This window comes from Pagrus pagrus (genome assembly GCF_965226575.1).
Source record: "Pagrus pagrus genome assembly, chromosome: 20".
Lineage (NCBI taxonomy): Eukaryota > Metazoa > Chordata > Actinopteri > Spariformes > Sparidae > Pagrus > Pagrus pagrus.
The window spans coordinates 2,184,377-2,197,025 of NC_140207.1; the positions used below are offsets into that span (position 1 = coordinate 2,184,377).

The 12,649-nt window shown below is 43.6% G+C and overlaps 1 protein-coding gene across 4 annotated transcripts in view; it reads left to right on the top strand.

Annotated features, from left to right (window-relative positions):
* The window catches only part of LOC311249191 (protein NLRC3-like), a 28,908-nt gene extending 19,174 nt beyond the window's left edge, over nucleotides 1–9,734 (top strand). For all 4 annotated transcript variants that reach the window (XM_084340045.1, XM_084340046.1, XM_084340047.1 and 1 more), the window contains 3 exons: nucleotides 5,977–6,150; nucleotides 8,179–8,352; nucleotides 9,378–9,734. In XM_084340045.1, the coding sequence (XP_084196171.1) occupies nucleotides 5,977–6,150; nucleotides 8,179–8,352; nucleotides 9,378–9,393 (364 nt within the window). In that variant the 3' untranslated portion in view covers nucleotides 9,394–9,734. The remainder of the gene's footprint in view (nucleotides 1–5,976; nucleotides 6,151–8,178; nucleotides 8,353–9,377) is intronic.
* The last annotated feature ends 2,915 nt before the right edge of the window (nucleotides 9,735–12,649 follow it).

Here is a 12,649-nt window from a genome sequence, read left to right on the forward strand (position 1 = left end):
GGCATCCGCAGCGAGCGCAGACAGAGAGCAACCAGAGAAACTGAACGACTGTAGTAAGACGTTTGTGCGAAACTGCGGAAAAACTGCAGAAAAAGTGTGGGTCTTGAACCCTCTAACCGGGAAAAGTGTGGGTGTTAAAACACCCACATCCCCCACGGGTGCGATGCCCCGGGTCTCAGCGCATTTCAACCCAAATCAGCTGTGCAGGATAAACATAAAAAGACGCGTCTTTACACATACCAACAGCGTCTCTGAAGCTTCCTTTGCATTGAAGCAGGATTTCTTTTTCAAGCTGGACGATTGCGGACTTGTGTCTCATTCATTCATTCATTGTCATTCAAACGCTGGCAGCGTCTTTGTTTTCTTCTTCATCTCATCATCTCAGCACTGCTCAGCTCAGCGCTGCCCTCTTGAGCGAAATGCACAAGACACACACTTCTGTCTGAACACTTGGAGAAGAGAGAGAACAAAGGAAGGAGCTGGAGTTTTGACTGTCTGGTCAGAGGGGGGTCTGTTACCCTGACCAATAGTAGCTCAAAGGTGAATTTGCACCTAGGTGTGAAGACTGGGGAATTCTGGGAAACTGAGTTCAGTTCAGAGCCCATTTTGAAATCCACAGTGAACAACTTCATCTTTGGGTCCCAACAACAGATCGAGCAGCCGACAGCATGACGTTGTGTGTTGCATGAGTCTGACGTTGTACTCGAAATTACTGCTACCTCCGTTCCAAGTGAGCGTGTCTTTTCAACTGCAGGAGACATAGTTAGTGCCCAAAGGTCTCAACTGCTGCCAGAAAACGTAGACATGCTTATATTCTCCTATATTCTTCTAACTTTTTGCCTGAATACCCGGTGCTCTTTCAGTAGAGAAAAACTCGTGTCCATAAGGGCAACCACTTCAGCTGACTTATTCCCCATTTTTCTCCTCCCATCCGTTGAATTATTGGACATACAGGTCAAAGGTGTGCTCACCTTTGCTCACGCGGTGAAACGCTGGAGAAGAGGGAAACGATCTGGTGCGCTCGTGCGTCTCTGTCAGCACGGACACCGCACACCGCTACCAGGAATATTTCTCTCCAACGTGCACTCATTGTGCAACAAACTAGATGAGCTTCAGCTACTGGTGGGGAAAAACAGAGACTTTTCTTCATCTTGTGTTTTGTTTTTTACGGAGACATGGCTCTGCGGATTGATACCAGACTCTCCGCTGCAGCTGGCAGGCTTCCAACTCTTCAGAGCGGATCGCGACACAGAACTTTCCGGTAAAGCTAACGGTGGAGGTATCTGTTTTGACATCAACAGTGGCTGGTGTAATGACGTGACATTGATCCTACAGCACTGCTCACATCATCTGGAATCATTCTTCATAAACTGCAAACCCTTCTACTCCCCCCGTTAGTTTGTTTCATTCATTCTGGTCGGTGTTTACATCCCACTGCATGCTAACGTGCAGGAGGCGCAGCGCATGCTAGCCGACCAGATACTGAGTGTGGAGCAGACTAACCCGGACTCTTTGGTGATTGTGCTTGGTGATTTCAACAAAGGTAACCTCAGCCATGAACTACCCAAATTCAAACAGTTCATTAATTGCCCGACCAGAGAGAACAATATTCTGGATCATTGCTACACCACAGTCAGCAGTGCATATCACGCCATACCCCGCGCTGCACTGGGCCTCTCCGACCACGTCATGGTCCGTCTGATTCCCTCATACAGGCAGAAACTAAAGCTCTGCAAACCTGTTGTGAGGACGTCAAAGCAGTGGACTAGTGAAGCTGTGGGAAACCTGCAGGCCTGTTGGACTGTATAGACTGGGAGTATACAGAGGCTGTGACGTCATACATCAGCTTCTGTGAAGACTGCTGTATCCCATCACGCACCAGGGTGAGTTATAACAATGACAAACCCTGGTTCACAGCCAAACTCAGACAGCTAAGGCTGCAAAAGGGGGACGCATTCAGGAGTGCGGACAGGGACAGGTTTAAGGAGTCGAATTACAGCTTAAGCAAGGCGGTGAGAAAAGCTAAACAACAGTACTCTGGGAAAATTCAACACCAGTTCTCAGCTAATGACTCTGGTTCTATCTGGAAGGGGCTCAGACAGATTATAAACTACAAACCTAAATCCCCCCACTCTGTCAACGACCTGCGACTTGCAAATGAACTGAACGAGTTCTACTCTCACTTTGAGAGACAAAGGGACAGTCCTGACACCATCCCCCGCGACACCCTCCTCCCCCTCCGTTGCCAATTCCTAAGTAAGGAGAGTCGCTATTGACTGTCTATTGACTAAAAGTCGCTAGAAGTGCTTTGGGACAGTCTCACGGCAGCACCCACTGCTCGTTGAACGATACATGCTTTCATGTCAGAGTCTCCACAAGTCTCCGATAACACCAGAAAAAGTCGCTAAATTTGCCGCTAGTCGCTTTTTTGAAAAAGAGTCGCTAGAGGGGTCTGAAAACTCACTAAATATAGTGACAAAGTCGCTGAGTTGGCAACACTGCCCCCCACTCCAGCTCAGTAGGACCCTGGTCCTCTCCACTTCACACCGCTCGGTCCCTCCCCTCCTCTACCGCAGTGACGACTCTCTGCCTGCAGGAGAGGAATGTCAACAAGCTCTTCAAGAGACAGAATCCCTGTAAAGCAGCCGGACCAGACTCTGTCTCTCCATCCACTCTGAAGCACTGCGCTGACCAGCTGTCTCCAGTGTTTCACAGACATCTTCAACACCTCACTAGAGATATGTCATATGCTAGCCTGCTTCAAAGTCTCCACCATCATCCCTGTCCCCAAAAAGCCAAGGACCACACGACTTAATGACTACAGATCCATCGCCCTGACCTCTGTGGTCATGAAGTCATTTGAGCGCTTTGTGGTGTCCCACCTCAAATCCTTAACCAACCCACTCCTGGACCCACTGCGGTTTGCCTACAGAGCCAACAGGTCTGTAGACGATGCAGCAAATATGGCCCTGCACTATACCCTCCAGCATCTGGACTCCCCTGGAACATATGCCAGGATCCTGTTTGTGGACTTCAGCTCTGCCATCGATACTATCCTCCCGGCTCTGCTACAGGACAAGCTCTCCCAGCTCCACGTGCCTGACTCCACCTACAGGTGGATCACAGACTTCCTGTCTGACAGGAAGCAGCGCGTGAAGCTGGGGAAACATGTCCCTGAATCCCAGTCCATCAGCACCGGATCCCCCCAAGGCTGCGTTCTTTCTCCCCTGCTCTTCTCGCTGTACACCAACAGTTGCACCTCCAGTCACCAGTCCGTCAAGCTCCGTTTGCCGCTTCCTGGGCACCATCATCTCCCAGGAACTAAAATGGGAGCTGAACATCAGATCAGGACCTCTTCAGGACCTGCACAGCCCCAGGGCTCTGAGGCGTGCAGGTTGGATTGTGGCCGACCCCTTCCATCCCGGTCACAGACTTTTTGAAACTCTCCCCTCTGGCAGGAGGCTGCGGTCCGTCAGGACCAAAACCTCCCGCCACATGAACAGTTTCTTCCCCTCTGCAGTTGGGATCCTTAACAAGTCCCGGGACCCCCACCCCCACTGACGCTGACACTGACTCTTGCACTCTGGCACTCAAACCCACCAGCGCCCTTGAAATCTTTGCATTACATTAATGCAGAATTTGTACATCTTTTATTTTTCATATTTTTTATATTTATTATAGTCACTGTTTGTTTATTGTTTCCAATGTATGCACCTTATTCACCTAGACAAATTCCTTGTTGGTGTAAAATCCTTCTTGGCAATAAATCTGTTTCTGATTTCTGTTTCTGATTCTTGAACAAGAAGGTGACCATATCTTAGGCTGGGCAGTGTAGTTGTAGCCAGCTCTCAGCTCTGTATCATGCTTGGAGGGAAATCATGTCAGTCTCTGTTTGCACTTTAAGTATTGAGAGAGAACTACTTTGATTATTGTTTGCACTTAAAACAAGAAGACTAAGAAAAACTTAGTGTTATTCATTTTTGTTGTTAATGCTGTTTTTATTTTCACTTTCAATTTGTGGAGAGGAGTTCAGTTAGAAGGTCACACAGCTTCAATTAGAAGTTAGAAGCTCCCACATAGTTCATGCACAGTTATAAGGTCTGAAGAGACTCATGAGAAATCCTACAGGAGAGAAGCCAGTCAGTTGAGTTTGTGGTGAAACCTTTTACAGTTCTTACATATTGTTTGCGTCTTTTACTGCATATGATAATTCATACTCAGTCACAAAGTAGAGCTGAAGTCACATTCATTACAAGATGATTACTAGTTAAAACATTTCAAAATGGACCTGCATTGTTTTGCATTTTGCACAAAAAAAAATTTAAGAAGTTATTTTAAAAATAGTGTTAAAATCTCGTTCTTGTGAAACCCATTCTTGTATCGTCTCATCTCGTGAGCAGAGTGTATCGTCACACCACTATTAATCTCTCATTTTCGTAGTGATACAGATCAAAAAGGTCTTCTCAGGGTCTGTGTGGGGGTATGTGTCATGGTACCTGGCAACCCAACTCAGAGGGAGAGTTGAGCATGTGCAAACAACCCTGCCTGACGTTTGCCACTCGTCCCTGTGTCACTAATGCTCTGCTCCTCTCACTTTGTCCCTGAAAATGGGTGAAACAGGTGCCAAAAAGAAAACATTGCTTCCAAAATTCACATAACTTTGTGTGAAACTTTCCCCTTTTATTGATAATTGTCTCCTCTCTCACTTGTGTGGGACACGCAGGAGGCTGACGTGCTGCCAAGTGCTACCTGCTTGTTTTAGGTGTCCAACTGGGCTGTCCAGACAGAGCGCCCCCTGCTGTGGTCCTCCATGGCCAGCTTATGATTTCTACTGATCCTTTTATGGAGCCAGATGAAAAAATAAGACCTCAAATATGAAATGATAGAAGTGAAAATTGAAAATAAATAATTTATTCAAAAGAATATCAGAATTAAATCCAAATCATATTTAAATTGAAATGAACCTTTTCCTTCACTTATTTTTATTTTGAAAATGTTTTTGATTTTTTTATGATTGATTCAAGTTCAAAACTTGAACTTTCAAGTTCAAATGTTATTTTTTCAATACATTGATTTTTTTCAAATGAACAAACCTTTTGGCTTTGATCTGGCTCCATATCCTTTCACCATCCGTCCTATTTTGGCAGGATTCTGTGAGTGAATCTGACAAAACACTGGTAATTTACTAGAAATAGTGTCGCTGCTGTTTGTGATTGTGTTTTTCTGTATTTGTTCCTCAGGGATGTGCAGCAAACACACACAGGCACAGACAACAGGCTTAAGAAAACCCCTCCCCACAAATAGTCACACAAGTCTATGGTCCTTTTAACTTCATTGTTACAGAAGAAGCAGCAGCGTCCTGCTTATCACATAAAAGGCTTCATGTTATCAGTTCATGATCTTTATTATAAAGATGCTCTACGTGTACGTCTAATTAGAAAAGAGCCGAGGAGCAGAGTTTAAGTGAAAGACATTTTATGTGCTTGAAATGTTACATGTTGACTTTTGATCACTTTTGTGGACTTAGTTTGACTTTTTTGACTTGAAGACTTACATGAAGTCTTTTTACTCACTCTGACGTGTCAGGATATAACCTTTTTGATTAAAACAGCATTAAAATATCATGTGATCTGCTACTTCAGTGCACGCTAACAACAAATATTACTGGGACCATAATAAAAATTTGCACACCAGCTTTTTTAATATCCAATAATTCAAATCATAAACTCTACCACTGACTTCCTCAGTAATGAACTGGACACATTTAGGCACCTTGAGTAACCATATACTTGTTTTGTCACTGTGTGTATTTGACAGTGTTGAACCTGCATCATGTTGGGTTCAGGTGTTTGGAGTTTCCATTTTCTAAACTTCTACATTCTGAACCTTCTTCAGCTCTGAGCAGATTATTAAACACTGAATGATTTCAAGCAGGAACATTGTCTTCTAAACTTACATCATTTATTCTTTATTCAGATTGAGGAGCTGCAGTTTGTCAGAGATCAGCTGTGCTTCTCTGGCCTCAGCTCTGAAGTCCAACCCCTCCCATCTGAGAGTGCTGGCCCTGGGTAACAACAAGCTGCGGGATTCAGGAGTGAAGCTGCTGTGTGATTTTCTACAGAGTCCACACTGTAGACTAGCAATTCTGGGGTTAGTTCACCGACTCTGTTATTATTGTAGATCTGAAAAATTTATATAACAAATTAACCTAATTCATATTCGTACATCCAAGAATTTGCTAAATTTCCACCATCACTACTTTCGTATTGCTCAGATTAATATGATGTGAAAGTTGTTCTGACACTAAACTACTGACATAAGGCTGATATTATCCACACTGAGTATCTTAATGCTAAAGTCTGTTTTCTTCTTCTTCTTATGTTTTTATTGTCTCTATTGGACAATAAAAACATCAGTGTTTCCCACACATTGACTAATTTGTGGTGCTGCGCCACAGAATCAACACCGCCACCACCTATTGCGATTAGTTGGTTTTTTTTAACACTACTCAAAAACGTAGCGTATTCATTCAGCTGCATTTCCTTTCCCTGCTCTCCCTCTGTCTCTCTGTCACTCACGCGTCTCACACAACCCCTCCCCTCCGTGCACATCGCGCGTGTGTCTCCATGAAAATGAGATCATCCATTGAAGTAAAAGCGTGGAAGCTTGATATTTGTGCAGACGGCTGGTGAAAGTCACGAGTTCACGAAAGTTTGGTATCACGGCACACATGACTCAACTATTCCTAAAAGAAATATTGTAGATGTCTTTTGTTCACATTTCCCCAAAATTCATCCTGACATATTTGCATCTTTATAAACTTTGTGATCTTGAGTTGAATCTTAAATCAGTTTCTGTGGGGTTTTATTTGTGTTTCGATGCACAACATGAGTTTGTATAGTGGAGTCACTATGTCTTTATTGAAGTCGCAGCTCGTTGCATTAACATTGATGAGAGCTCTTTTTCTCTTTTTGTATATTACAGTGTTGACCCTGCATCCTGTTGGGTTCAGGTGTTTGGAGTTTCCATTTTCTAAACTTCTACATTCTGAACCTTCTTCAGCTCTCAACAGATTATTAAACACTGAGGACTCTATCTTACACTTGGTGCAAAAAGCAAGTGTCATTGCTAGTTTCAGGCTGACGCAGTTGTCATTTTCACACCCAGCGCCCACATTGTGTAAAAAGCGAATGTACTTACACCCACCTGTGCGCCCCTGGGCATGTTGGTCTTAAAGTGAGGTGTTGTCAGGCACACTGATGGTGAATTGCTATCTTGAGGCAGCAGAAAGCGACAGCGCCATAGACCAACAAAAAGCTGGTCTGAAATCAAAGTGGAATCTATTTCATACACTCTGATTTTATGATTTGAGAGGCTGCTTTCAGTTATTTTAATCATTTACATGAACACAGTCACGTCACTGTAACAAATATCGTGACACATTTAATCATCACTAACTGCTAAAAGAACTAAAAGCTGTAGTTATAAACTCTCCAACTGACAAACGAGTCAGGAGATTTAAATAATCAATGAAGTTTATCATCTGTTCCTCGTACACATGCTAATGTAGAGATACACATGGACACACATACACATATTTTCTGCTGCTGGGGGATCACTGCAGGAAATGTCACTAATATTTCCCTCATTAAGGACATATTTCACCCTCTCATCCTACCGTTATTGATTAGGATGATATCTTATGACCCGTCCTGCCTGATCCACAGACTGAGATCTGCACACACACAGAGGGACGCAGCAGCGCTCCGCCTCCTCCTCCTCAGTTTATTTTTTCATATGCAGTCAAACAGAGGGGGGGCAGAGGGTCCAGCAGCCAATGATCACATCCCTGACCCTCACTGAAGACCAGTGCCACTGGTTAATATGTGCCAGGCCTTGGTGCACCTGATGCACCTTGCTCTTAAAGGGAATGGGAGACGACACTGGGATTGGTTTGATTTACGTTCCACCCAAAACACACCCATGAGTCTAAATATCACCTTTGTGCCCTTGCACCTCACTTTGCGCCCAGATTATCCGCCGTTTAACCAGTAAAATGGACTTGGACACGCCCTAAATGCACTAGGGCCTTGTGCTTTAGACTGTCTAAATAGGGCCCTGAAGGTTTTCAAGCAGGCACATTGTCTTCTAAACTCACATAATTTATTCTTTATTCAGATTGAGGAGCTGCAGTTTGTCAGAGATCAGCTGTGCTTCTCTGGCCTCAGCTCTGAAGTCCAACCCCTCCCATCTGAAGTATCTGTACCTGAACAACAACAACCTGCAGGATTCAGACATGAAGCTGCTGTGTGATCTGAAGGAGAGTCCAGACTGTAGACTGGAGACTCTGAGGTCAGTAGAGGGTTGGAGTCAGTTCATGCTGGTTTCAGCAGTATTGTACTAAACACAGTATCAAAGTAAAGATCCAGTATTTCCTGCTTTCCTCAGTGAAGCTGTGAGAGGAGAACGGTGACAGGCTTCATGATTGGACAGAAAGAGAGAGCAGTCAGCCAATCAGATCAGAAGCTTGTTGTGATGGTGTGTTTGAGTTGATGTGTAGACGACTGTTGTTGTTGTGTTCATGTCTACAGGAAATAAAGCTGGATCACAGCTGACAGCATCACAGGATGTATAGAGACAGTGTCCTCATTCGTCAAACTGTCGGAGCATCAAATCTGATCTCAAAGTGTTTGTTCTCTCATTTCAACACTGAACAACTGATCAGTTCATGTTTGTCACAGCTCTCAGATCAGTCTGACTGAAGCCTGCAAATCACTGGCTCTTATTTCAGAGAACCATCATTACATTTAGTAACCATGTGGTCTGTATACGGACCAGAACCTCTGCTGAAGTCCACAAACCACAGCTGATGTTTTACTGTTCAGTGTAGGACCTTTAACGTTATATTTATATCTGCCCATGTGTCATTTGATTTGTCCAGATATTTTTATAACAGACTCCATATTTACATATTTGTCATGTGATGTTTCCAAAGTAGATGAAATATTTAAATGTGAGTGAGACTCTGGTTTTTAACAGCAGTAAATCATCATTAAAGTGAGCTGTGAGTCTCTCTCTGTTTCTGCAGTCATGATGCGTTCAGGGACTGTCAGCAGTTTATTTCCACTGTGTCCTTCAGTGAAACCTGCAGAGTAAACACACTTGATGTCCAAAGTGTCTGCAGGTCTGTGAGCTTCACTCCAACACGTTAACATGAGAGCTGAAAGGAAGCTGGCTACGCTACACAGCCGCTCCACTTGTGGTCTGAACAGGACTGAAGTCCTGCTGGTCTTTATATCACTGACTGACAGCTGATGGAGGGAGTCTCTGTAAACACTCATTTATCACTTCTGCTGTCTCTCTGCTTCTCTCATCAGCTGGAAATCGCGGTGATCTATGTCAGAGTGATGAGGAAGGTGGAGGTGTTGAGAGGATCAGCTGTGTCCTGATGATCCAGAGGTTGAAGCAGCACCATCAGCTGGTGGGTGGAGAGGCTCTGACTGGGCCGTGTTACTGGGAGGTGGAGTGGAGAGGAGAGCTTCATCCAGCAGTGACTGACGGACCAATCGCAACAAGTGGAGATGACTGTCAGTGCTGCAGTGTGAACTGCTCTGAGATCAGCTCCACTGTCACACACAATGTCCAGTCCAGCATCATCCCTGTGTTCCTGTGGATGTGACAGAGTATCATCAGTGTATCTGGACTGCTCTGCTGCTGCTCTGTCCTTCTACACAGTCTCTGCAGACACACTGACACTCCTCCACTCCTTCTGCTCCACACTCAAGCTACGTTCACACTGCAGGTCTTAATGCACAATTCCGATTTATGGCTCAAATCCGTTTTTTTGTTTGGCTGTTCACATTACCTCTTTAAATGCGGCCTGTCTACGGATTGCTGTGTGAACAGCTCACGCTCCTGAAGTGACCCGCATGCGCAGTTGATCATTGATGACATCACGCCACAGCAGTGTTTACCGAAGCGAACATGGCAACGGCAACCGGTAACGTGGGACTGTATGGCTTAATAGGGTTGTCACAAGAACCGATACTTCGGTACCAATTCGATGCCGACACGAAAAAAATAATACGATACTTGCTTCTTTCTGGTAACGTCAGAACCGAATATACAACTTTTCACTCGGCGAGCCGTGTCGATTCCTGGCAGAACTGACGGGGGCAGTATACGCGTGTGAGCCGCACAGAGCAGTCAGCGGCGCTGAAGAAGGAAAAAAATGGCTTCAGCAAGTGAGAGTGAAAGCACAACACGTCGGCTTGTCGACAAGACAGGTACTAAGAGTCGCGTGTGGAAATATTTTGCATTCGAGGTGGATGAATACGGAGCAATTCTAGACTCAAACAAGCCGACATGCAAACAGTGCCTCAGAAGTTTTCAAACGAAAGGAGGAAGCAGGTCAAACATGGCCAAACACCTCAAAGACAGGCACCCCGACTTGTTTAGAGAATTCAAGTGAGTTCCGAGTGAGTTTCCGTTTACTATCACTGTGGTGTCACGTCATACGTTAACCCGAATATGCCTACAGTACGTTCCGTCATTTGGGCATGAGAGTCAGCTGGGGCGCAGGCTTCTACTCTCGCTCAGTCGCTCACTCATGTAGATGTTTAACGTAATGTAGCGGTGGTACGGTCTGCGTCATTATACGTAAGGTGACATGATGAGATACTGTCTGACAGTCTCTTACCTTATGTTATTTAAACTAAAAGTACCTTTTGGCAGTTGGCAGCTGGTACTGCAATTAAAATTCTGTGCAAAAAGATGTTGAAGCACGGTGGTGTTAAATACTTGACAGTTTGAAGCAGTTTTCAATAAATTAATGAATTTAAAAGTACATGGGTTCTGTTGGTTTTTTTTAAATTGTGGTATCGAATTAGTATCGAGAATCGTGGAAATTCACAGGTATTGGTATCGACTACTGAAATTCTGGTATCGTGACAACCCTATGGCTTAATGCTAAAAACAGTGTGTGGCGGCAGCCAGCAAACTTGTGAGCGGGTGATATCACGAAGGAGGAAGAGGAGAAAGAAAATTCATATTTTAATGATGGCTCTATGCGGAGCAATAGCGGCAACAATAACGGCCTGCTTCACTGCTGTCCTCCATGTTTGTTTTGATTATGTTCATGGCTCCTGCCCGCTTTTCAATCAACTTTATTTGTCATTCATTTACAAAACAGTGCAGTGCGGGTCAGAATGACGTCAAAGTCGCATTAAATGCGACCTGGCTGTTCAGATTGCGGTCGCATTCAAAAAAATCCGATACATATCCGATTCAGTACCACATTTAAATGTGGCCTGAATCTGATTAGAAAATGTCAGATTCAATGCGACTTGTGCTGTTCACACTGTCAAAAGCAAATCAGATATGGGTCACATATGAGCGAAAAAATCAGATTCAGGTCACTTGTAACTGCGGTGTGAGCGTAGCATCAGACACCTCCTCCACCTGGAACCTGGATCTTTATTCTTTTATTCACTCACATCTTCTCAACACAAAGTATCGCTGCAGACAGTGTTGTAGAAGCAGGCAGAAACAGTGTTAACCTTACGAACAGTAAAAGTATCTAAAGTATCTGATATTAAATGTACTTAAGTATCAAAAGTACAAGTTAAAGTAAATTATGCAAATTATTCTGTTTACTGTGAGTCAACCAATCATCAGCCTGGTTAATTACCAGGTCCAATATTCAGCATTTTAAAATCATTGTAAATAAAATTAAAATAATATTTCTCTCTCCTGTTTGTTTCTTAAATACAAACGTGTTGATGTTTTCTCTGGTTCCTCAGTCTTCATTCTGTCTCCACAACAATATCCATGTTTGCTTGCTGCCAGTCGTCTTCTTCACTGTGTTTCCTGACACATCGCTGCATCTGTTGGTGTGTTACCACCAGAAAGTGTCAGTCAGCACACATGTATTTACTTCCTCACGTGGCCCACTCGTAGAAACATCGGCCCACTGCACTACGAGTGGTCACAAACACCACAGGGTGCCTTTAAGGATGAATGAACTTTCAGGAGAACTTCAGATCAACATGGACATGTATTTATAGTTTCAACATGAATCATTTGATTGATTTCATATCAGAGACTTGGACCATGTCAACATTTGCTGAATTGACTGAACGCCTGACCTCTGCTCTGACCTGGCAACCCAGGTATCTACAGTGACCCCTAGCCTGCTTGTTTTTATTTTTTATTTTTATATATATTTAGTCAACAAGGCAAATGTAGACATAAAAAGACACTTTCAACCATCATATCACAAACTCAGTTTCTGTTTGAGCAAGAGAGACAGAAAAGGTTCAGTGTATGAAATGAAATACAACTCGTTCAGAGACGAGTAAAAAGGACGCAGATGAATAAACAAATGAGTAACAAATAAATAAATAAATAAATAAATTATTATGATAAAAAAATAATCATTATAATAAATAGATAAGATAGAGACTAAAGGAAGCAGGGCTCATCTCAGATGAATGTGTACAGAGTGAATAAAGAGAATACTTTGACAGCTGTTTTATCTTCATAATCGACAGATTTACTTTGCACTTTTAACTCATTCTTCATGTTTATCAGACAGGGTTTAGTTTTGAAGTATCTGCATTTATGTATCAAGAATTGACTTAATAACAGT